The following is a 27,437-nucleotide window of genomic DNA, read 5'->3' as shown; positions in this document are numbered from 1 at the left end:
CAGGAATCTGACACTAGTCAGTGAAGGCCAATTCCTCCTGCAGTACATGTGGCTGTAAGATCACCCTGTGAACTAAGTTTACAAAAGGAAATCTAGATTAAAATCCTGTCAGTCAAACATACTTTCTGAGCAGATCTAGGAAAGTTTCATTTGTTTTTTATTCTCCCTCCGGTCCCTGGTTTATTAGTAAGACCCAGGTAGATTCAAGGGGATAGGACCTATGGGCAAGGCCACCTCTGGGTGTGTGTGTGTGTGAGTGTGTGTCTGGCATGCCTTTATTGAGTGATGATTCACTGGGGGGAGGTCCATATTCAGAAACTGGTGTGGCCACCAGTGACTGAAGTGGACAGAAGGAAAAGGGAATTGGGGCGGAAGGGGAGGATAGGTTAGGAGAGCGGAAGGGGGGCAGGGGAGCAATGGTCTGCAGGCTGTCGTGTAGAGTACATCATCATCAGTCATTGATCATTCCACACACACAAAGAGAGGGAGCAATGGTACTCTCTGTATCCTGGTTCTCAAACATGTGGGGTCTCATGTTACTGTTCATCCCTGGCCTTACTACAAACACTGGTCCCTCATCTACACAAACACACATTCACACTGGTCCCTCATCTAAACTGATAATATATCAGAAAATCTGTGATATTTGTGGAATCACCAGATTGCTCAATATAGATGTCCAAAGCTGTTTGTTGTCTGCAAAGCACAGGAGAAGTGAACTGGAATAAAATAAGTTGGAATAAAAGGTTCCTGTGGTAGCCTGGCGTCTTATGATGAATCACATTTTGATTTATGTTCTGTTGTTGTTATCACTGCTGTTGGTGATTCATGTTAACCAGTCTACCACTTAACTAACCTCAGGCAGAGATGATAAGCTTAAATCTGGACATATTATTGTAGCTCCAGTTAAAATGGGAGTCAGGTGGCTGAGCGGTGAGGGAGTCGGACTAGTAATCCGAAGGTTGCCAGTTCGATTCCCGGTCATGCCAACTGACGTTGTGTCCTTGGGCAAGGCACTTCACCCTACTTGCCTCAGGAGAATGTCCCTGTACTTACTGTAAGTCGCTCTGGATAAGAGCGTCTGCTAAATGACTAAATGTAAATGTAAAATATATGTGGGCTGAGTTTAATGCATTATTTATTTACTGTGGTTTTCCGTTCAAACGGCAGGTTTCAACTTGCTCTCCCAATCCTGAAAGCATCTCATATCTCCTTGTCACCAGCCTTCATCTATGGCCTTGCAGTACCCTAACTCATTGCTCCTCTCCCTCTGTCTTTTTAACTATCTATCTATATACTTTATCCCTGCACCCCACGCCCCCTGCAGTAGTAGCAGTCCTTCGTGGGGAAAATGAAGCTGTTGGCAGGAGACCAATGACCAGGATGGTTAACCTACTAACATTCACTACCTGCTGTGGCTTACCCCCTACACCAGCGTTGACTTGCATAGGCTGTAACTGTGATGTAGACACACAGCACAGGCTAACAGAACAGACGCACACAAGCGTGCGCAGAGCTCACAAGAACACACAGTGCTACTGCTACAGGCTGTGCTCTACCCTCGAGTGGAAGAATGTGACCTATGGACTGATAACGGAGATGACACAGCAAGCTAAAAACAGATACTTTAAGGTCACACAGACAGAACATTGCCCAGAGTGATGTAAAAATCGGTGTCAACACTAAGAATTTGGCTTTTGATGTGAGAAGTCAATGTTATTGTACATCTATCAAGGACATGTTTGGGTAGTTCAGAAAGAGGGAGAAATAAGAACATACTGAGAAATCAGACAGCAGACCCCACAGAACCAGAGCAGATCAGACAGGTATGCACTCAGTACAGAACATCCCATACATCTTAGGTAAACCCAGTGTAAGTCATTACATGCATCCTAAAAATAACTTCCATACTCACAGGAAGGACTTGACGTCCAGTCCTCGGTTCCGTATCTGGCCCATCATATGATCCCAGCTCCCAGGGTTCGACCGGGAACGCCCTGCCATTGCCCCTCTGTAGCGAGCGGCTCCCACCGGACTCCCCCTGACCCCCCGTGGGCCACCCCGGTGCCCCCCCCCCCCTCCTGGCCCTGTGTGGAGTTGGCCCAGGCTCTGGGAGGTAGCAGGGGGGTCATTGGGCCCTGAGGGGGGCTGGTGAGTGAGGGGCTGCTGGAGGCTCTGCTGACGGACCAGGGGGCGCGGCCGGGCAGCGGCCGAGGAGGGAATGTGTTCCAGCGTGGAGGCGGAGGACAGGGACGGGTCCCCAAAACTGGCCACAGAAGGAGAGAGTGCGAAGGAAAGGAGGAATAGGGGACAGTACACGCAAACAATATGGCAGAAGAGATATGATTGATGGAGTGAGAGATTAGGAAAGAGAAGAAAATAGAATAATAGAGGAGGGTGTAGGGTGGAGGTGGAGAGAGGCCAACGAAGAGGTAATTTGTGGTCAGACAGAGTAAGAGGGAGACCAGGAGATTAAGAGATGAGAAGGATAAGTGTGACATTGAAGGAATACAATATCGCAAAACATAACAAATCATGGAAGGAGAGAGGACAGATGAGACAGGATTAAGAGAGTAGAATGCGGAATGAAGAGAGAGGAGATAGTGATTGAGGAGGAGAGACAGAGCAAGAGGATAATCAGATACAGTCAAAGGTTAGCAACAGGAAAGCAGTTATATTGGAGTTGATATTGGACACTTTACTGTGCTGTATGTTACAGTCTCAGAGAGTGTGGACAGACTGGTATCTTGTTTCTTAATGAATTCACTCATATTCTGATACTAACTCTGGTGGTTAAACAGTCAACTGGCCTCCCCATAGATGAGATCAGCTCAACCAGAAACTACACTAAAACATCTCTATATGTTTCCCTCTGATTGTCTATTGCTTCTTTGTTCCTTTTACATCATTTACCATGACCTACCCCTCCTCATCTTGCTTTTTCCTCTTTCCATTTATCTTTCCTCCACTCACCTATTCATCCAAGACTTGCTCTGCCTTCCCCCTACCTCCTTGCTTCCCTCTCTCCCCCTTTCTCCTCTCCTGTCCACTTCTGACCTCTTTGTCTCACCCATTTATCTTGCCTTACCCTTCAGTTTAGGCCCACCCTCAATCTATCCACACAGCCACTCTCAACCCCTCCTTTAATCATCTGTTTGGTTTTACTCTCATTTAACTCTGTTCCCCCCTCCATCTCCGCCATCCCTGATTGCTGTGAGCTACTTCTAAACAGTGCTGTCTGAAGCTAATGTTATGCCCCACTATTTACTGCCCAGGACTGTGTGTGTGCCTGTGTGTGTACAGTATGTGTGCCTGTGTGGGTTTATTTGTGTGTGCGCTTCAGTGAGTCTATAGAAGCCACAGAGACGTGACCCCAGAAAAAGACAGAGGTAGATCAAATTAATACCAGCCATAATTCACAACACTCTGCCCCTCCACACACACCCACCCCTTTACAGACACACACACACAAACCTTTACGCCCATCCTACACACACAAACACACACAGTTGTTGTGTTACGGCTTGTTGAGTGAGAATGGGCTGAGGCTGGTGACTGGTTAATGATTATGATTCAGTGGATATGGGGTATCTTCAAAAGGGACTATGTTTAGAAATTGTTAAATTGTAATCATGTTTCATATGAATGTTATCAACAGGATGTCAACCCCTCCAAACATCTACACAGGCCATCAGCTCTGTCCCAATTGTGCTAGGTTAGCCCAAAGTGCTGTACCATGCTCTCCCTTTTGTACAGGAAGGTTCACAATCATCTCACTGACGCTGTTTACAGTCTCAGTACTGAAACCTCTTTTATGCAGTTAATGAAGTGGGAGAGACAAGAACCCAGTGTGAAAAAAAGGATGCTTAGAGAAGACATTACAGCACAGACAAGAGAACAAAGGAATGAAACAAAATGGAACAAACAAAATGGAAGAGAAACAACTGCATACAGTTGACGAACAATGATGTACACAGGCAAGGTTAGGATTACAGAGAGCGCTGTGTGAGACTACTGTATATGTACAGCCAACTAATGTTTCTGCCATAACTGACACAATGATGAATCAATAAAACTGAGGGGAAGGATGGACAGCTAACCGTATGGTCATCGTTCAAATAAACATCCTCAGTCTCCTCTGTGTCATAAAGTTTGCTCATGAACTCTACAATTACTACATTGAACAAACATTTTTGGTAGCACTCCGTGATGCCTGTAAAATAGCCTTGGTTTCTTCCTTAAACACACACACATTCACACTCACAAGTGAGTATTCTCTCAGTATTCACAGTTCTTTGACATCTTTCTATAACAGTGTTTCTCAACTGGTGGGTCGCAACCCAAAAGTAGGTCGCGGACGTGTGCTCCGGCTCTGTCCAAAAATCCAACTTACATTTTTATATGTTACCAAACTTCCAATGGTGTGCTTTTATTTTGAAAGGTGCTCAAGTCTCACGCATTCACCGTGAGACACCAAGGAGGAGGAGATAGCTATCTCGAGTTATACAGAGTTACATGCCCACATTTCCTTTGAGTTTAATATTTTTTCGTTAGATCGTTCGTTCATTCATTCATTAGGCTAGGCTAGTGTCGTAGGGGTGAACTAGCCAGTGAACTAGCAAAACAATTGAAAATGTATATGATGTAGGCCGAAAATGAGCTTACCCTATTTGAAAGACCAGCAGCCGCCACTGGAATAGAGGTGGACATGAATGAGAGAGGTGTGAGGGAGGGGTGAAGGGATTGACAGAAGGAATGAAAAGAGGTGAACGGGTTCAAAATGATTGAGTGAACAAGTACGTTTTGGAAAGTTATATTTGATTCAAATACAGCTGACATTTCAAATAGTCGTAAGATTTGTCAGTGTACAGAATGGATTTCATTAACATTCCAGGTGGGCCTGAAATAACCGTCCAGTGAGGTTGTTGAGAGCTGGAACAGTTTATACAGTACTATACAAGCAGAAGTTGACAGGTGTTGCTTTGGTAAGAGAGGATAATCTCCCCATGGAAACAGATGACCATGCACCAGAGTACAGCATTTCATGCATACACATGCGTACTTCTCTTCCTTCTATTCTACCGTTCCCTCAATCATCTCTCACTTCATTCCACCCATGTCATCATCCATACCTTCTCACTCTCTTTCCTGCCTATAGACAGTCACGCCAGACTATGCCCCTGCTAGGGCTGCAAGGAAACCCCCAGGAGTGGTCCCATCGAGTCACAACACTCACTTGGTGGGCCTCAGGTCTCCGGCGTGCATGTGGCTCTGGACAGTCTGCCAGCGACCCACCTTGCTGCTACCCGCCACTATGCTCCGCACGCTGTCACTGCGGCTGGGCCCGCCCCCTGCCCCGCCCCCAGCGGCCCCACCCTTCTCCACTGCCCCACTGAAATAGCAGGGCAAGGAGGAACGATCACAAAGACAAAAAATATAAAATGGGATGGGTGGAGAGACAAATAAAAATAGAGTGAGAGAGGCAGAAAGAGAGAGAGACAGAAAGAGAGTCAAGAAAGAGAGTGAAAGAAAGAAAAAAAAAAGAGAGAGAGGGATTAGACAGAGGAAGTCAGAGGGTATAGAATTAGAAAGACAGACAGACAAACAGACAGAAACAAACAGAGAAAGAAGCGTAAGAGTAAAGCAAACGTCTTATTGGACGGCAGAGCCACTGAACCACAGGGGACGGGGAGTTACCACGCTGTCACTGCGGCTGGGCCCGCCCCCTGCCCCGCCCCCAGCGGCCCCACCCTTCTCCACTGCCCCACTGAAATAGCAGGGCAAGGAGGAACGATCACAAAGACAAAAAATATAAAATGGGAGGGGTGGAGAGACAAATAAAAATAGAGTGAGAGAGGCAGAAAGAGAGAGAGAGAAAGAGAGTCAAGAAAGAGAATGAAAGAAAGAAAAAAAGAGAGAAAGAGGAGGGATGAGACAGAGGAAGTCAGAGGGTATAGGATTAGAAAGACAGACAGACAAACAGACAGAAACAAACAGAGAAAGAAGCGTAAGAGTAAAGCAAACGTCTTATTGGACGGCAGAGCCACTGAACCACAGGGGACGGGGAGTTACCAAACCAGCTACAGGTATCACAGGAGCAGCACCCAGTCAACCAGACAGCCAGCCAGGGGATCCAGTCATCCATATGGTACTGTAGGCTGTAACGGTGATGGGCTAGCAGTGGATCAAGGTGGTCTAGATTTATTGTGGGAACCAGCTACTGTGGTTGGGTACAAGAGGGCAAGTTGTGTGTGAGTGTGTGAGCCTGGCTGTGTGTGCGTGTGTGCATGTGTGTATGGGGTGAAATCAGTAGGCTACTCTGGCGAGTTGTGGAAAGCACGGAATGAATACTACACCTTACAGTTTGATAGAAAATGTTGTGTTCATATAAACAGGTGTAATTTGTGCATATTACATTTGATAAGGCGTGCGCAAAGGCATGGACATGTGTGCTTCGCATACTTTGTTCAGTGATGAACATCCTCATCACTACTATTCTAATCCCACTTAGTACTGCTAGTTTATGTACCCTTAGTATAGATAGCCCACATATTTAAATTTTAGGTATATGTTTATTGTATGCACCTTCCTGCCAAAGCAAATTCCTTGTCTGTGCAAACTTTCATGGCGAATAAATCCCATTCTGATTCTGATCACTAGAAGCGCAGAGCCATTTTTCCCGTCTCATTGTCTGAAAATGTACTTGCCTTGGGTCAATAGCCTATGTCATTCACGTATTACACCTCATACAACAATGTCAGTATGTGCAGCACACATAACACCTGCCTGTGCGCACGCCAATATATTTATCAAACAGTTATGCGTAGTTTTCACGTAGGCGTAGGTCTCGCGTATTTGAGGCGTATGTCAAGTGTAGTAGTGGACATGACACGTACACGTTGTTCACATGTCAATAAAATATGGCGTGTAATCTATGGGGGGTGACAAGTGCCCTCGCACGCCCGAAAAGCATACAATGTAGCGGTGGCGATTTTAGACCCTTTTTAGGGGTGCTCAAGTACCCCTAAATTTAATCTCAGCACCCCTAAAAATAATAATAATAAAAAACTAGAAAGGTACATTTCCTGAAGAAAATGTGTGTGTTTGCTGAAAGCAGTCAAAACGATTGTTTTGATGGGTTGAATAGTGAAGAAGGTTTTACAAAAATTTTAAAAGAGGTATGTGCTTTAAAAACTAAATGGTGAGAAAAAGTGTTAAAAGTATATCTGTCATTGTTATGCATTGCGATATTTTCTTACTGTTGAAAATGGAGAAAAAACAGTGATGAAAAGAGTATCTTATTGACTTTCATACATTTTTAATCGTTAAAAGTAGTGGTGGGCATAGATTAATTTTTTTAAATCTAGATTAATCTCACTGTAATCTTGGCGTTAATCTACATTAAAATGGCTCATCTGAATTCCACCGAAGGCATTCAGAATATGTGTGCTACCCAAATAATGACTAAAAGTAAGTCTTTGAGAACGGGTTTCTCAAGCCGGCGCATTAGACCAGGGGCTCATCTCCTGTTTCCAAAATGCATCACAAACTGCTTGAGAAAGCTGTTCTATATAATTGGTGATGAAAATAAATTATGTTCAATAAGATGTACTTGTGTTTATTAACTGTTTATTAGATTAGTTAGCTTGGCTGATAGAGCTGTGCTGACGGGCTTGCCTCGGTTGCACTCAAACAGTAGTTTGACGACGACTCTTCCCCTGCGCAACATCTGTGCTTGGCCCGGCATCTTCCGCATTAGCTAAGGGAAGCTTTGCGTTTAGGTGGTATTTGAGACTGGAAGAACTCCTACAGTAAACTAATTCCGCATAGCACAAGGTGCAAACAACCTTAGTCTTGTCGAGGTTTCCATTGGGAAGCTTCTTAAAAATACATTTTCCCTGAAGCAAACCAGGCGGCTTCATAGCTGCATCCATGTTAGCACGTTACGTTTGATGTGATAATTTCATACACAAGGCATACACACAGGTTCAAAGACTCGTTCTCGCCCTCTACAGTGCAATTCGGCAAGGTATACATCCGCGCTAAAATATCAAGGTGAAAGTCATTATAGCTAGCGTAGTACAGACCCAGCTCCCAACCCAACTTGGAGAATAGATTAACGGCGATATTTTTTTTATCGCCCGATAAGAGTCTCAGGTTAACGCAGCGCGTTAACGCCGATAACGGCCCACCACTAGTTAAAAGTATTAAAGAATGAAAGATTGAGAAACAGAAAAAAGTTTGAAGTTAGAAAAATGAGCAAATATAGTGATGAAGAGTATATTGCATAACAGTTATCAATATCATAGCAGACAAAAAAGTATGTCAGCAGTATGAAGGTGAAAAAAAGTGTTGCTTTGAAACCAAAATGGTGAGACAGTGTTAAAAGTATATCTGTCATTGTTATGCATTGCAATATTTTCTCACGGTTGAAAAAGGAGAAAAAAGAGTATCTTATTTAATTTCATAAATGTTAAAGCGTTATGTTAGAGCCATTTTATTTAATTCTAAACCTTTTACATTTTTAAACCTTAGTATTAGTTAGAATTGTACACTTCTTATTTAAGATTATTATATGTTTAATGTGTGCACCTTCCTGCCACAGTAAATTCCTTGTCTGTGTGATGTTTCTTGGCGAATAAAACCCATTCTGAAAAGTATTAATAATTGAAAGATGTAGAAACAGAAAAAAGTTTGAACAGTGGAACAGTGAAGAGCGTTGGCCAATCGGATTGGTTCCTTGTTTCTTGTAACGTAGCAACTGTTGGTCATTGTCAACATTTCTAACCTACAATCTAGGTTTTAGGTTCAAGATGAAGGAGAAACTAATCATGTGTGCCTGCACAACCAGTCCTGTTCTGACACTTAATTTAAAGATGACATCAAAATAATAATCCATAGTGCAGGGTTGCCGATGTTGTCGTTGTCCCTGGTGAGTTTTTTAAATTCAATCCCGTCACATTATGTGACTTTGTTGTGCAACTGGAAAAGCTAGCTACTCTAACTCAGAATGCTGCTTCAAAAAAAAGCAGAACTATTGTGGGTGGTAAATAAGATCATGCTACATCTAGCCAGCGGATCATTTCTTGCAAGTGTGTCAAAGTGGTATTTGTACAGACTGTATTAACACCGTAGGCGTGAATAATGCATGCATCGTCATTGTCGTCCATCTTTAGCCGAAGAAGCTAGAGAGGATGCAATGGGAGATTTCCTACAGTAAGGTAGATACTGCTTCAAATTGAAAACGGAGACGATCTTTTGATTAAAGACAAGTTCCTTAACCTCTGTTGTCAATATCACCGATAAAAAGTAAATACTGTTACGAAGTATTTGTTTGTAGGTAACGAACGATAGACGTAGCTAGTTTCGCCGTTCTATGGCAGCTAGTACAGTACTGTATGATGACAGTCGTAGCTAGCGTTGTAAGCTCTCGTCACTAGAATGGCCATAACTTTAAAACAAAAGATCATATTTCAAATCTGTCTGCTGTTCTACATTTCCCACACAATTATGTATATATATATCAACTCTAACATGGCCTGTATCTGGTATTGAAAGTGCTCGAAAATTAGCTTGTCTAATGTATGGTGGACTGAGAAAACATATTTGTCAAAGCGGAGCGAGCGGATGTCGTGGGAGAATTCCTACTGTGTTAGATTTACTGCTTCAAATTGAAAACGGAGAAGAAATTTAGAGTAAAGACAAGTTTCTTAACGTCTGTGTTCAATATCGTCAACTAAAAGTAAAAACTTTTCAGTTATGAAGCTTTTGTTCGTAGTAACGCCAGCTGCAGTAAACCTTTCGTGACCCCGGTTTGGCTGTTCGTGACAGTCGGATATGACAGTGTTGAGCCTCGATTTTTGCAGATTTCTGTGAAACTTTCTTAAAGAAAAATAATCTAGCTAGATTATGTACACTTTAAGTTCAATGTACATACCTTGTTTGGCCAATTTGGTCGATTGTGGAAAAAAGTAGAACCGTTTTTAGTTATGGAGAGCCATCGCGCTAGCTTGGAATTGCGTTATCCCACTCATCACTTCAGTGGTCATAACTTTTAAACAAAATAGTCTATCTTAAATCTGTCTGCTGTTCTGAATTCACGACAAAAGTACGCACATTTCATACGCTACACTTATCCTCTATCTTGTAGTGAAAGTGGTTAAAAATGAGGTTCTCTAAAAAAGTAATGCAGACGGAGAAGATTTTTGTCAGTATGGCTCCGTGAAATCGTCTTGATAAAGGATGATTTGCCTAACATGATCATATAAATATTTACATCATTAGAAAGCCCTAAATCTTGTCTTCAAAATGGTATACAGTTCAGGTATATTATTTGAAAAAGTCTGCATATTCAGGCAGGAAAGTGTTAACAGGACCTCAAGGCACTCTGCATTGCTTAGTGGGACACAGGATGCTCACAGTCAATCCTGCTGCCTCCGCCTCCCTGGCCTCCACCCTTGGTGATGCGTTTCCTTTCGTAGGGGGAATGTGTCGCTGCTCGAATGTCGAGAGGGTGTCTACGTTGGGTGCGGCAGGGAGCCGCTGGGAGCAGAACCATTATGCCAAAACATGTATTGTATCGTGTGTAATAAACTATCAAGTAAATACTACTACTAAGTCCTCCTGCCTGAACCAGGCCTGTATACAGCCTATATATTTTGCCTGTGTGTGTTAAATCTTTATTCTTATTTTTATTTACAAGAATGCTGCTTGGTGTAAAATAATAATTGCTGTTTGTAATTTGAAGGTGTTTGAGGTGAAAATTCCCCCACAAGAAAAGTATTTAAAAAGTATACATTTGGAAGCTTCGATATCTTGGATCTCAGAGAAAGTTTTGCATCCGTAGAGAAGGTTTTGCATCCGCAGAGAAAGCTTTGCATTTGTAAAAAGGTTATGCATCCGTAGAAATAGTTGAGCGTCTGTAAAAAATATTTTTGACCAACCCTTTTTTTACGGATGCAAAACTATTCCTGCGGATGCAAATCTTTTTCTACTTGTGCAAAACTTTTTCTACGGATGCAAAACGATTTCTACGGATGGTTTGGGCGTAAAGTGCAATAAACCAATCAGAGCGTCATCTCACATTCCCTTTAAAAGCAGGCACGTTTGTTTCATGGCGGATTGCTATTATAATGGTGGATTTGCCAGGCGCACGCCAGGAGCGGTTCACAGCCGAGGAGACCAACGTTCTCGTCAGGGCAGTAAAAGACAGAGAAGTGACATTGTATGGGGATGGGAGAAGAAACCCACCCAAATTAGCTTTGGTTAAACAGGCGTGGGAGGAAATTGCCACAATTGTTACAAATCAAGTTCACATAGATTTCTCATGAAAATCTTTTCAATCATTGACATGAAAGAAATGTAACACAGCCATACAATAAATCAAAACAATGTAACGCAGCTTCGCAGGAAGAAGATCCTGGCCTTGCCAGCAGTGCGCACAGGCCAAGCATACGTAGGGGGCCTTAAAATAGCATCTGAATAACGCGCCACTGACTTAAGACTAAGTTTTTCCTGGTCTGTGGCGGAATTGTTTTCTGAAACTGCTAAATAGCACCAGGGAACGTTTGCGCCGGAACACGCCTACTCTTTTCGCTAAACCGCCCCGGGACCGCAAGTTAATTCCCTAATTTACCAATGTGCGTCTGTGGAGGGAAAGGTCCGCTGTGCGTCGGGTGCAAAATAGGAATGATGCAAGATAGGGCCCTGAGTGTTTATGTGGCGTACATTATATTTAGCTGAATGATTAAAGGGCTAGACATCAAATATTCAAAAGCAATAATCACCGACTAACAACACAAACATGAATGAGAAATTGACCCAAGGAAAGTTAATTTTAAGACAACGATTAGGAAAAACTGGCTTGAACGAACAGCAATCCCTTGGTGTAACCTATTCAACCCCATGCCTAGAGCTCACGTGTCTAGGCGGCCAGGTGTGTGCAGGTGTTGCTGTGCTGCGCTATCTATGTGTCAGTATGCGAAGCACACATGACACCTGCCTGTGCGCACGCCTAGATATCTATCAAACAGTTAGGTGTAGTGTTCATGTGGCGTAGGTCTTGCAGGTAGGTTTCCCCTTTGCATCAGTGACACCTATTACACCTCATATGCATGTGCGTGTATTTGTGTTTGCATGTGTTGAGCCTGCTGCCACCCTATGCTTTCTTGGTAATAAGGATTGTCTTTTAAATTGTTATGCGTTTTCATATGTGCATTAACTCAGACTAGGGAGAGACAGGTGCTCTTTGTGTCTGGGGACCTGTCAACGTTTAACAACACAGTGTAGCTGAGCACTATGCATTAGACTGAAAAGATGTGCTTACAAAGGAGATAATGTGTGCTATGAAGCTGAAAGGTTTTTAATCCTAATGATGCTGTTATGGTATCTTCAGACTCTATGAGAAACTAAATGTTTTATGCTTCTTTGGTCATGGTTTCATCTACAGAGGAGTATTATTTTAACTGGAAAAGTAGGTTGACATTAACAAAACAATAGTGTTTGTATCTAAGAGAGTATCTTATGTGTTTTGAGTGTCAAATAGCCCAAATAGTTTCATTTTAAATATATTGGCCACAGTACTGTAAATGTTATTCGGAAACCACTTACCGTCCCATCACTTAACCCAGACCAACACAGACAACCTTGGTTTAAATGTCTTACAGACTGGACTGGACCAAACCGGACCAGACCAGACAACACAGCAGAGTCACTGAAAAAGGTCAGTATAGGTTTACTTTACAAGGTACCCACAATTAGGGATAAGGATAGACAAGCCACAGAACACAGTCACTGTTCAGATTAGCTAGCCTTTCAGACAACATGTGCACGCAGTGAGAGCAAAGATAGAGGTGGGGAGGAGATATTCATATTTTATTTAATGAGTAAAAGGGACTTGGGGTCAATGGCTAGCTTTGACAAGCCCTGAGACAAACAAGTGTTGCGACAGATGAGCTAATTCTATCCTTCACTCAAGCACTCCCCGTGTTGTGGTGAGCGGCGTCTGATAACAGCCAACAAACTGGAAGAAATAACCTGGTCTATGTACAGCTCTGCAGACAACACACCCATTAAAACATAAAAACCCATCAAACTTTTTTTTTAAGTCATGCTAAAAATAGGGTATGGACTAAAACAATAACTGTTATTAAAGCACAGGCATCAAGTCCTTGATTTGTTTCAAGTCTGAACCTTTTGTGCTGCATATACTACTGTAGTTAGAGCAGGCTGGGCAGGCCACATTAAGGAGAGCTATTGGACAGACAGCGTGGTAGTATTGACTGGCCTGTAGGCAGGTAGATGTGGTGGAGGTGTAGACACAACCAGTAATAGGTACTCAGGGAGTGAGAAGATAAGAAAGCTGGAAAAGAAGCAACTCCTATATAAAAAGGTGCCCTTTGGAAAGTCAACAACACCAAACACATGACATCAGCAACAACAACACCAACAAATGCAAAAGAGGGTGAATTGCCAGTCAAATGTAACGGTCAACCCTCCGGTAAGCCAAGGGCGGGGTTGGGGGTTGAAGAATGGGGCCTAGGGATTTAGAAAGAAGATTTTGGGCAAGTTAGAGTCCATGGTGTCTGAGGGTTGTCCGTCTCCATGGTAGCACTCCATGGGTGGAGGTGAGAGGTTTAGTGTTTAGTGAGGCTGGCAGGGCTGTAGGGAACAGGGGGGCTGTCTAATTATTCTATTGAAAAGATTGTGGTTAATGTGTTGCTCATGTATCATGTATGAGATGCTATAAGTTATAATATACTTTCAAACATGCCTGTCCAGTATACTGACTGCATGTTCCTATGCTAATAGCCTATGTAACTGTAAATATCCATGTGACCTAAAAAGGGTATAAGATAAAGGGTTTGGTATGATTATGAATTTAACATAATGTTCATCAAGAGTGGCAACATACATTTCTGTGGGCTTGACAGCTGCATCTTTCTCTTTCTCAGTACTACAGCTAACCACCAGTGAATATTATCTCCGTCCACAGATTAGAATAATAAGTCCAGTCAGTTCACTAGGGGGATGGAGGTGGGAGGAAGCAGATATGGCATACATGGCAATAGACTTAAACAGATATACGGCCAATCTAGCCTAGCCTAAATACAGTCCCCTGTATTTCTTCACATCATATTTTGACAGAAAGCATGTGCGGTTCTACAAATTGTTAAGATAGGAGGACTACCATACACCAATTGTGAACACAACACAGCAGATCACACTGTACATCTTCATCAGCTCCAGTAAGGCTGCCAACAGTGCATATTAACTAGCTAAGAATCCCCTCAGTCTGCACTGACTACGAACGGAGGAATTATTGCTGCCCATCATTCAGCATCTCCAGGGACTCATTGGGTTGTGTAGAAGACGTGTTTGTCAGACAGCAGCTACAGAGCACTTATGCCGGACGCCTCTGGCTGCTACAGACCTTTGTTGTGACCATTCAAGGATTGGGTTCAGAGCTACTGTTTCGAGTTGTGGGGGCCATTTAGTTGCTCTCTCTTCTGTGTGCATGTCAGAAGAGCTCATGATGCAGGAGAAGCCTCCTGTGGAACAGCTAGACATGTTCTAGAATGTGTTAAATGTAGTGTGTGTGTATATGTCATTCTAACTGTGCAATTAGTGTTGTAGTGGATTTGGAGAAGGTATGTACAGTAGCACAGAACTCAACTCCAGCCTCCAGCCCCGGCCCCCCATCGTCGTTACAGCCCTGCCCAGAGAGAGGGGTCCCTTACCAGCCGCGACCGAGACTCACTTGGGCGTGAGGCGAGGGTCTCCGTAGGGGGCATATGGGGACATGTTTAGGAGGAACTCCTTGGGCGGGTAGGAGCTCCACCTCTGCTGCACGTTGCTGCTGTCATTGTTATTCCAAAAGTCTCTGTCTAGATCACTGCGACCAGAGAAAGCACAGGAACAGTCAAAGCAGCACAAAGCCAATCACAGTGGGTCATGGTGGGAGGAGTCTAGGGTAACATGGATAGAGTTAAGACAAAAAGAAAGTGGGTACTGGATACAGAAGTATGCAAAAAGGGATACATTTCTGAACACAGTAAAATAATTTGGGCAGTTGTAGCAACAAAGAACACAACTCTACTTTGATTCTTCTTTTACAATAAAAAGGAAAAATTAAAAAAAAACCTAGACCGATTGTTTGACCTGGATTGCAACAAAGTCTATTGTCAGAATCCTGTTTGCTTTGAGGCCTCAAACAGCCACCAGACATTGTACATTCACTACTCAGCCTGCGTAGGGGATGAAATAAAATGGAAACAAAGTGTTCATTAATACAGACAACAAAGTGTAGATAGTCATAGAGGAGCAGTGGAGTGGAGCTTTAAAGTTTGGTTACTCAGATAAATAAATACAGATATGTAGAATCGGTCTTTGTCAGTCACGTGGGTTTGTTGTGTGTGACGTCACCGCGGCACCATTTTCCAGGTACAGCTAACATGCAGTCGGTGAGCACTGATGAGAATTTACTCAAGATAACAAGCAAATAAATCGCAAAACTGGAGAAGCACATGAAAACTGAGAAAAGGCCGTACTGCGATAAACTCACCAAAAATGCTAGGGACCGTTATTTTGAGAAATTGTCATCCATTCAAGACATAGATCCATACGAGCTGACTGCGGTAAATTGGGCACACCCTATTTGCCTCGGGGAGAATGTCCCTGTACTTACTGTAAGTCGCTCTGGATAAGAGCGTCTGCTAAATGACTAAATGTAAATCCCTTGAAGCCCACGGACATTTCAGCAATGGCTGGGTACAGGATTGACATACATTCCGACCAAAGGACTTTAATGTCAGTACATGCACAAATATATAAATTGCACTGACATTTACTTTAAACATAAACATATAGTTTATGTTCAGATAGGTCACTGATTTGCAGTTTGCAGTATTGTAATTGTCAAAATATGACTTTTAATACACATGCACATTTTTTTTTTTTTCATACATCCTTTATTGTAAACGCAAGGCTGGTCAAGCATCAGCACAATATTAATTTAATTAAATATTAAAAAGAAACATTTGAAACAGACTGAGAACTTTCTTCTTTTGATCTGGCATGAGAGGCACGATCAGACAGGTTTCATACACCAACGTCAAACACAAGACAATATATGAAGGACGTTACATTTTATTAATCATATAACAAAAAACGGAAGCAATAGTAGTTAATAAAGACGCTGAGAACGCTTTTGACTCCGTCGATTGGGTTTTTCTTTACAGAGTTCTACATAGATTTGGTTTCCATGCCAGGATTATTACATCGAATACTGTATCAGAAGTCTCTTTTCCGAAATTCAGCCTTGGTGCAGCATTACAGCCACTACTAGCAGTCCCACAAGGAGCTTTCCTCAAAACGCGCTGTTTTGGTGTCTGTAGCTTTAAATGCTAATGAGGAGCGGAGGGGCGGCACCATGCGCTAATGTTTACAATGGATGTATCGCAATGGCTGTAGCCCCGTTGCTGTAAGATGCCTCGAATTTGCCCATTCTCATCTGATAACCCTGGTTTGCAAAGGTACACAGTCAGTCATTTCAATGAGGGGAAAGACGGATATCGCGCGCGCCATAACACCAACAGTAGAACGGTTATCCAAATAACAAAAAAGTGTACAACATTAGCTACACAAAAGTGTAGCTAATGTTACAGCCACATTCTATGGGTAGCAAGCTAGGTAACCATATACAGTAAAGCTACAAAATGATATAGCGTTAGTTAACTTACTTGTCCGAGGTTAGTAGCTGGACAAAGGAGAGTTAGTACTGATCCAGAATTTAATTTCAGCAAGGCCAGTTTTGTATTAGCTCAAGTTGAGGAAACAGTCGTGGCTGAAGTGTTTGGCGCAGACATACAAAACAAATGTGCCTACAACAGAAGTTGTGTAGGCGCATTTCCAGAGAAAATAAAATTAAGATACTGGGTCTTCAGAGGCTCGGATGAAGGAACTGTAAAAAGATTTTTGCTTTCCTTTGTACATCCAAACTGAGCAAATGTAATGCTTTGTTTGTTTGCAAGACATTTACATTTACATTTAGTCATTTAGCAGACGCTCTTATCCAGAGCGACTTACAGTAAGTACAGGGACATTCCCCCGAGGCAAGTGGGGTGAAGTGCCTTGCCCAAGGACACAACGTCATTTGGCACGGCCGGGAATCGAACTGGCAACCTTCAGATTACTAGCCCGACTCCCTCAACGCTCAGCCATCTGACTCCAGACATGATGTCTCTCGAGGATAAAAACACTTGCAAGGTCGTAGCTCCGTTTCTTATGGGCAGGCCAGATTCTCTGGGCGGGCAAAGCAGAGAGAGGGGAGGTAACCTTCCTCCTTGTGACGTAACAAAGAGGAGATTTTCAAACAGAGCAATTGAGCTTTCATTTTCTGAAAGGCGGAGAAGAACACCCAGGGCTTGGTTTACACCGATCGAAAATTCTAGCCACTGCGGGACCAAAGGCAGGCGAACTCATATTAATGTTAAATAACCTCGGGACCAAAGGCAGGAGAACTCATATTAATGTTAAATAACCTCCTAAAGTGAAGTTTTCATGTCATGTCACCTTTAACTAAGCTAGAGAGAACGTCTAGCTTGGGAGGAAAGCCTCTCCTTTTAATAAGTTGAGAACCTCCGCTGAAATTTCCCAAAAGGGAGAAGAAAAAAATAAAATCTTTGTCCATCAGTGCAAAGGCTAACTTAAGGTCCGATCCCTCCATTGTACTTTATATTTGTACATTTGTCAGGGAAGGGAATCTACTTGCGTGTAGATAGTGATTTTTTTTTCAAAGAATTGGGACAGTTACCACCGTTTCATAGCATCTTCCGTCCATTCACAGGTCCCCAGGCTCTTGCAGTGTGGCTACCCGTCTGCGACCTGAGGCTTCCATTCTCTCCCATGCAGTGCGAGACAGCTGCACGGCTAAATCCTCCTTCGGCTCAGCCTTGAACACGGTGATGGGAAGTCCTCTCTTCTTCATATCTGTCGTCGCTTCCTCTGCTGACAGTAGCGGTTAGAACCGAAACTGTACTGTACTGTAGCGAGTGGTACGTGACAGTGGAGCGAGTGGTACGTGACAGTGGCTAGTGGTACATGCCAGTGCCTCCACTGGCACGTGACAGTGGCTAGTGGTACGTGCCAGTGCCTCCACTGGTACGTGACAGTAGCTAGTGGTACATGCCAGTGCCTCCGCTGGTACATGACAGTAGCTAGTGATACGTGACAGCGCCTCCGCTGGTATGACAGTTACTGTTCTGTTGATAGTGGTATGCAAGTGTGTCGTGGCAGTTGCATTGGGTGTCTTGCAGCTTTTGTTTACTGTCGTGTAACTGCCCCGCAGCCATTTTAGAATAGGAGAACAGGCTATAAACTTTTATTTAAAAAAATAAGTTAAACTGTTCGTGCTAACAGACTCCAAACCATACTTTTGATGTCTCACTACAAGCTCACCATACAAAGTAGTCGATTTAAACATATTGCATATAGTGTAATGGTGTGACTGTAATGTAAAGCAGACTTGTACACACGTAATGAATTAGTAACAAATTATTTTACTCAGAGTAACTGAATTTAAGCGTGCACATGAGCCACCATTGTAGACTCTCGTCTCTAATGCACATCGTTGTGTTGTTATCAGCGCCTCCTAGTGGCGTATATCATTAATTGTAATAACTGAAGTCAATATAGGTAGCCTACATTTGCATTTCGATACTCTGAGTAAATATAGTTGTTAATAATAGTTCATTATTTTCATATGAAGAACCTTGTCAATTAATGACACCCTATGATTGCAAATGTACTTTCTGGGTATTATACATATTGGAAACTACAAACTCTCCCGGATACAAATCTGTTTAAATCACTCAGATATCTTTATCACAACTGAAGTTACATCATTTTAAAGTCGACCTGTTTCAAAAAGTGATATGGGAGAAAATCCTTTTGTTCGTAATGACGTTGTGAATGTAAATGTCAGTTTAAGTATAGGCTACATTAATAACTTCTCAGCAAGTTATTTCATTGATCAGTTGTTATGGGCTGCTGCAGCACTCAAAAGAGCAAGCAAACTAAGCATTTGATTTGACATGGCTTGAAAATCTTGCTAGCTGACATGTCCAAAAACCATTGAAATTAATAGTTTTTCATAAGTAATCATATACTTTTTGTACATTACAATGAAGTTTAGGGTGTTAACGATACAAAACATCAAACATCTCAATTTTGACAGAAAACGATTTTCGATCTTTTTTGGCTTATAGCCAACAATGAGCGGCCGCGACATCCACAGGTTTCCGCAGGCCGCCACACATACTTAAACAATTCTATTCTAAAATGGCCGCGGGGCAGTTAGGCTACATGACAGTAAACAAAAGCTGCAAGACACCCAATGCAACTGCCACGAGACACTTGCATATCACTATCAACAGAACAGTAACTGTCATGTACCAGTGGAGGCGCTGTCACGTACCACTAGCTACTGTCATGTACCAGCGGAGGCACTGGCATGTACCACTAGCTACTGTCACGTACCACTAGCTCCACTGGCACGTACCACTAGCTACTGTCACATACCAGTAGAGGCACTGGCATATGGCAGGCCGTTTTAACATTTATTTCTATAAACGTACTAGTCACTATTTTAAACTTACTAGTACTTATTCTTTAGTTGGGTGTGCTTTGCCTTCGGCAAGGGCACAACCTTTGTTCTCTCACATATATATTATTTATTGTTTATTTTCGCCCCCCTAAGGATCAGTCAATATTTGGACTACATACACAACGGCGGTGTCAAAAGGTTCGTCTTGTTAGCGATTGTGTTGGTTGTATTTTTATTTACGTTCCGTTGCATGGTTTAAGTAGAAATTGCGTTTTTGTGGTGAAAAGTGAAGCTAACGGTGGCTAATTTGCTAGCCACAGTCACTGATGTTACTTACGTCACTAACGTCACGAAAACACGCGTGACTACCTGTAGCAGAACATTTGTTTCGCATCTGTTAACTTGGGGGATAGCTAGGCTAACTATAGCTTTACTGCAAGGCAGCTGCAGAAACGCCACAAGCAAAGAGGCCAGGGTGACTATTTACTCATTTTACTTTGTCATGTGAAACACAATTGTGAAATGTAAAGTACAATATTAGCTGATATTATTAAGGAAGTAGGCCCACATCTACTTTCGGAAACGGTAGTCTACTATTTCACTGAAACATTAGCCTCTGTTGCCCGGGCAACACATACTACAGTGGTCTATGATGCATCTGTTTTCAATCGTTAAAATAAACATTCCTCACAAATAAATTTTCGTTGTAGGATATATTATGACATTACATTACAAGTAAACGATTTGTTGGTGAAATTATCATTACCTGTGGTTTCAAACCAGTGTTGCTCACGGCAACGCTGTAGCCTACACGAGACACACTACAAAAACATCTACACAGCTGTTTAGGAAGTCAAACGGCGACATAACATGTTCGGCACTCCCCTTACTTAAATCAAAAGTCTTTCAATAGGTGAAACTATCTGACTACTAACCTGAACTTCATTGCCACAGCCTAAACTTTGTCAATCTGTTCATGAAAATAATAAATTTCAGCCTAAACCGTACAACGGAACGTTAAATCGAATTCAACCAACGCAATCGCTACCAAGACGAACACAGCAGTAGTCTAGTACTGTACTGTAGTAGTACAATTTACCGGGGCAGCTTCTCCACACAGGGCTATATCGCATTTTGCGTTGTTACTGACAATGATCGCTACCTGCGAGCTTTTTATGAATGAGCGATTTTCCACTAAATAAATGTCAAGCTTATTTACGTTTTGGGGGGCATATTTTCAGTTAGCAGATACTTCCGGTAACGTCGTAGAATAATCTTCAAAGGGGGTTCTTTATTAATGAATGAATGCAATGAGTAGGCTAAATGCATGAAAATATCATGAGAAGGGAAAAACTTAAAAGGACGTTTAAGTCATAGAGATTAGGTCAATTTTTACACCGGTCTGCCAAATTTATTCGTTTTTATTCAACGATGAGGCTGCCTCTTGCAGGGGAAATGAGAAGACATCTATTTCATTCTACACTTCACTCGTATTTTCAGTTGTAAATGAGCAGCAAAAAATGCTTTTAAATCTATGTTAACTTTATAAATAATAAGTATGCATTTTTATATAAAATACAGAAATATCAGTTGTAAAAATGTCATGAAAAAACGGACCCCTGTGCAACCGACGCAAGCAAGCACACCCTACAATGGGAGGAGCAAGATAGTCTCGCTTCAGCGCTCTCCAGGGGAGTTGTTTTCCAGCGACGGCCTTGGCCAAGGCCTGTGTTGGTTACGGGGCCGAAAGTGGTTAAGATTGGGGTAGTTGTTTTGACGAGTAGCCGCAACTCAATTTTCACGTCCACCCTTCAGGAAGGTCTCCATGTCCTCCATCTTCCTTTGCAGAGCCGCAAACTTATCCCTGTTGTAATCAATGCTGCGTTGTAAGTTCACAGTCTGAGCTCCAACAAATCTGCCCACCGCATCAATCATATCGGGAAGCCTAACGGGGCTTTAGATGGCTGCAGCCGTTTCCTTAATTTTCCGATATACAAAGCCAGCGCCTATTCCAAACAGCAGAAAGCCTGTAATCATGGTTCCGAATATGAAGATGTCTTCAACGTCCTCCACGGAAAGCGCCGCTAGACACACGACACGCCAATTCTCCCACGCGTCCATCGTGTAGCCAGCTGCGAACGTCCCGTCCGGACAGTTGGGTTCCCCCGAACCCGAGCTTCTCTTCGAGAAGATGGTGTCAATAGCATTGAGAGACCAGCTAATTAATTCCATGCTTCTAGTTTCGGAGAGTGATGATGAGAGAGTATCTTGAGTCAAGACAAGACACAGCCAAGCAGGGAAGGTCAGGGAGGGGAGGAGAGAAAAATGCGACCGCCTTCGTCGAGAGCCAAAGAAAAAGTGTAAGTGTACTAGTAAGAATAATAATGTTACTAGTAACAATTGTAATAGTTACTAGTAACTAAAGAATAGTTACTAGTATCTAATGAAAGTTACTAGTAAAACGGGGATACTAGTAACTATTGGATTAGTTACTAGTAACTAAAGAATAGGTACTAGTATCTAATGAAAGTTACTAGTAAAACAGGAATAGGTACTAGTAACTATTGGATTAGTTACTAGTAACTAAAGAATAGTTACTAGTATCTAATGAAAAGTTACTAGTAAAACTGGAATAGATACTAGTAACTAATCCAATAGTTACTAGTAAGAATCTGTTTGGAGGTTTGGAGATATCTTCATTCAAATGTTCTAATGAATAAACATGAGGCAGACAACCACATGCTTTCCTTATCCGGCCCACTCGCAATGGAAGCTGTTTTTTTCTCATCGCGGTCAGAATTATATAGCCTGCAGGCGACAAGCCTCAAAATTAAACAATGTTCGCGGGATGCTGAACGCGTTCTTCACACGCTGCGTGCTATATTCTTTTTACGTTTTTGATAAATGAAAAATGCCAGAGCTCGAGTTAGCTTCGACATGATAATGCCTTGTATTAAGCGTTGATGGCTTAAGGGCTGTACAGTAGTTCATCCACTCTTACATTGGGGGGAACACTATCGATACCCTTTGTTCACCAGTTATTATAGTTCATGACATATCTGACGATCATTTGTTAGATGCCTTCTGTATTTTACACTAAGACACTAAATGATCTCATAAACGGGCTGCATGTCTGACGCGTGATCTGTCGGTGCGGAGGAGACACCAGAGAAAGAACACAATATATCTTAATGATTATTTGTATTTTCCCATGGGACCAGTGTGGTATCATCCCTGTATAATTAATATATCTCATATGTATTTTGTCCAAGAATAACTGGTGGAAGTTGTGGTTCAATGGCTAAATGTACGAGCCAAAAGAATCAGCACTACAACAAGCTGGATGATTATCAATGACATTTTTTGTTTTGAGTACATTTCAATTTAATAGCTATTTCTTGATGATGCTATATAAAAAGGCTAAGAGAATTCATCATGAATTGTGTTGCCGATGATGAACTCAGAAGAACGGACCACATTACTTAAGGCCTTGCGGTCCCTGTCTGTGCAGCTCCCATACCACACTGTGATGCAACCAGTCAGTATGCTCTCTATAGTGCATCTGTAAAAGTTAGTGAGGATGACTGAGTCCATGCTGAACTTCTTCAGTCTCCTCAGGAAGAATAGGCGTTTACGGGCCGCTTTGACCACCTTGTCCGTGTGAACAGACCAGGTGAGATCATTGCTGATTGTAAGGATGAGATCTCTGTCTCCAGGCAAGCCGGAAGGAGGCACGACAATTAGAAAAGGGTTGACTCGGTTTTATTAGTAACAACGTCGGATCATGCCATCAGTCCATGACAGAGGGATAGCATGAGTGAGAAACAAGTCTCTCAGAGGTCCATTATATACATGAGCTGGCCCATACAGATATAGTAACCACCAAAACATGCCCTTAAACAGTACACATTTCACAACTTAATGCACAGGAGAAACAGCACAAAGGTGATGCGTCATAACTCATTGTTTGTACTTTTCTCAAAGGTTAAACAGAGCACATTCCCTGATCTATATGTGTATTGTCAAAGGCCCGCTGCGTGACCTCTTGACCACAGCAAGAGACAACCTCACATATGTATAGAAAATCTGCATATCACTGATGTTCACCCCGAGGAACTTGAAGCAGCTGACCTTCTCTACTTCGGATCCGTTGATGTGTAGGGGTGCATGCTCCTCCTCCTGCCGCCTCCTATAGTCCACAATCATCTCCTTGGCCTTGCTGACAATGAGAGAGAGGTTATTGTCCCTGACACCATGATTTCAGGGTATCAACCTCCTCTCTGTAGGCTGACACCGTCAGAGATGAGGCCCACTATGGTTCTGTCGTCAGCATACTTAACAAGGAGGTTGGAGCTGTGCGTTGCCGCACAGTCGTGAGTGAACAAGGCTGAGCACACAGCCCTGGGGGGTGCCTGTGTTGGTGATCAGTGTGGATGAGGTGCGGTCACCGATTGTCACCACCTGTGTCCTCCCCGCCAAGAAGTTGAAGATCCACTTGCAGAGGGAGGTGCTTAGTCCCAGGTCCACAAACTTGGAGACAAGTCTGGAGGGGATAATGGTGTTGAATGCTGAGCTGTAGTCAATGAACAGCATCCTCACATACGTATTCCCTTTGTCCAGGTGGGAGAGAGCGGTGTGCATAGTTAGAGCGATGGCATTGTCTGTAGACCTGTTGGACCGGTATGCAAACGGCATTGGGTCCAGGGTGAGGGGCAGCGAGAAGCAGAGGAATGATTTGACTAGCCGCTCGAAGCACTTCATGATGACAGAGGTCAGTGCTATCGGGCAATAATGGTTCATACATGTGACCTTGGTGTTCTTGGGCACAGGGATAGTGGTGGTCCTCTTGAAGCAGGTGGGGGGTACAGACAGGCTGAGGGAGAGGTGGAAGATGTCACTGAAGACCCCTGCTAGCTGGTCAGCACAGCCCGAGGGGCCCTACCTGATACACCGTCTGGGCCAGGTGCCTTGCGAGGGTTGATCTTTTTGAAGCGCTGCCTCACCTCACCAGTTCTTTTCTCCACCATTGACCAGCTGCTAAACACTGTCCCTGCCCCACCTCCATCCTCAGCAGTTAAATGTGAAGAGCTTGCTTTGTTCTTCAAGAACAAAATAACTTTGATCAGAGCGAGTATTATTAATAGTGGGGTCGAAACTGACATCAGTAGATTCTGCAACATAACCATGAGCACATTTACCTGTATCACACTTAGTGAACTTTCCAAAATTGTCAGCGAATCTAACTCCACAACCTCAGATATTGATCCTATACCCACAACATTCTTTAAGCGAGTGTTTGATAGTGTCTCAGGTCCGGTGCTAGAGATTATAAACACGTCCCTTGGAACTGGCGTCTTCCCAGATGCCTTCAAAACAGCTGTTGTAAAGCCCCTATTAAAGAAACCCAAATTGATAACAGTCTACTTGCAAATTACAGACCAATATCAAACCTTCCATTTATTAGTAAAGTACTGGAAAAGATAGTTTTAGTCCAATTAAATTCTTTTCTTGAAGAAAATAACATCCTGGAAGTCTCGCAGTCAGGTTTCAGGAAATATCACAGTACTGAAACTGCTCTCACCAAAATAATTAGCGACCTCAGACTAAACTCTGATGCAAATAAAGTCTCTATCCTTATCCTGTTAGATCTCAGTGCAGCATTTGATACAATTGATCACGACATCCTAATCAATAGACTGGAAAAGCTTATTGGGTTCACGGATAGTGTATTGAACTGGCTGAAATCATATATCACAGGAAGAAAGTTTTATGTTAGTTTAGGTGACCATAGGTCCAAGAAACATGAGAACTGCTACGGGGTTGCTCAAGGAAGCTGCTTAGGTCCATTACTTTTTTCTCTTTATATGTTACCACTCGGCGACATAATCAGAGAACATAACATTTCCATAGCTATGACACACAACTATATATATCCACTGAACCCAACGATGCAACGGCCATCAATTCCATTACCAACTGCCTGTTGGCAATAAACAAATGGATGAATGATAACTTTCTTAAATTAAATGAAGACAAAACCGAAGTCCTACTATGTGGCCCCAAATCCAAAAGAGAGATGCTTATTAAGAATCTTGGAGGCTTAACCCCCTGTCTTAAACCAGAGGTGACGAGTCTCGGTGTAATCCTGGACTCAGATTTGAATTTCAACTCTCACATTAATAAAGTGACCAAAACAGCTTTCTTTCACCTGAGGAATATAGCAAAGGTATGACCATTCATAAACCAAAATGATGCAGAGAAGTTAATTCATGCTTTTATATCCAGCCGGCTGGACTACTGTAACGCACTTTTCACTGGTCTTCCCAAGAAAACCACTGAAAGACTACAGCTCATTCAAAATTCTGCAGCTAGATTATTAACCAAAACTAAAAGGAGAGAACACATTAGTCCTGTCCTAGCTACTTTACACTGGCTCCCTGTTACCTTCCGAATTGACTTTAAGGTCCTTTTCCGCACATACAAAGCTCTACACGGACAAGGACCTAGCTACATTGCTAACTCCTTTATAAACTACACACCAGCTAGAACACTGCGATCATCAAATGCAGGCCTATTAGAGGTCACCAGAAGCAGTCATAAGAAGATTGGTGATTCGGCCTTTGTCAATTACGCCCCAAAACTATGGAACAAATTACCCATAAATATTAGGGAAGCAAACACTCTAGACATTTTGAAAAGACAGCTTAAAACCTACCTTTTTACCCAAGCATTTAAGTAATTTTATCTCAAAAGGGTTTTCCTACTTTTAAAGTTGTTTTCTCTCTTGAACAGAGATCTTATTGGGATTTTTATTTTTGTTTGAATTGTTTATCACTTGTATTATTGATTTTATTGATTTTATGTAAAGCACCTTGAGCTACAATTCTTGTATGAGCTATATAAATAAAGTCTTACTTACTTACTTACCTCAGCTGCAGTTAGTGTAGGATAATGTAGGAAATATGTGTTGGGCTGGTTGACCTCTCAGATTGTCTGCCTGAGAGAAATGGACACACTAGCATCATGCTGTACTAGTGTAGGTGTGGAATACAAGGACTTGTGTTTATGAGACCAAATGGCCATTGTTCTGATGTTTTAGGCTCAGCCAGTTGCGAGAATTGATCATTATATTGTTCTGGGGATTTCTCAGGTATGGTAGTTTTATTGATCATCTCATGTATAAATTGTCCCCTAACAAATGCTACTGGGTCCATTAATAAAAATCTCCATGTAACTACAGTCTACAGCATTTTCCTTGGGCCAGGCTGTGCCCCCAACACAATCACATACTATACAAATGAATAGAATAGATCTTTATTGTCATTGTCACAGGTACAACGAAATTAAAGTGCTTCCAGTCAGTGCATCATTCATTGACTTAAAAATCAGTAAAAAGGATAAAATTACTAAAGTGCTAAAATTACTCAAATAAATAAGAATAAATATACCTAAGACTGTACCGTAAACAACCACACACAGTAATTACATACTACATAACATTGTGCACATTATGTTTTGCCAGCATTAACAGTGGTTATTGCAGTTGGATAGAAACTGTGTTTTAGTCTGTTTGTCCTTGCCTTGATTGATCTGTACCGTCTGCCTGAAGGCAACATTTCAAACAGGGAGTGCCCAGGAGTGTGAAGTGTCTTTTATGATGTTCTGGGCTTTTTTGAGACAACGGGATCTGTGTAGGTCTTCCAGTGCGGGGAGAGGGCAGCCAACAATCTTTTGAGCGCTGTTGATGACCCTCTGGAGAGTTTTCCTCTGAGCCACTGTACAGCTGGTATACCAAATGCATATGCAGTATGTGAGGATGCTTTCAATGGAGGCT

The 27,437-nt window shown here is 42.5% G+C and overlaps 1 protein-coding gene and 1 long non-coding RNA gene across 2 annotated transcripts in view; one reads left to right on the top strand and one right to left on the bottom strand.

Annotated features, from left to right (window-relative positions):
* The window catches only part of syt7b (synaptotagmin VIIb), a 210,488-nt gene that overhangs the window by 57,983 nt on the left and 125,068 nt on the right, over positions 1-27,437 (bottom strand). Inside the window, exon 5 of the mRNA XM_067249495.1 lies at positions 14,759-14,893. Coding sequence (XP_067105596.1) covers positions 14,759-14,893 — 135 coding nt within the window. The remainder of the gene's footprint in view (positions 1-14,758; positions 14,894-27,437) is intronic.
* The window catches only part of LOC136955779 (uncharacterized), a 145,372-nt gene that overhangs the window by 27,076 nt on the left and 90,859 nt on the right, over positions 1-27,437 (top strand). The window lies entirely within an intron of this gene.

This window comes from Osmerus mordax, chromosome 13 (assembly GCF_038355195.1).
Source record: "Osmerus mordax isolate fOsmMor3 chromosome 13, fOsmMor3.pri, whole genome shotgun sequence".
NCBI lineage: Eukaryota > Metazoa > Chordata > Actinopteri > Osmeriformes > Osmeridae > Osmerus > Osmerus mordax.
This window is presented reverse-complemented; position numbering and strand designations above follow the sequence as displayed.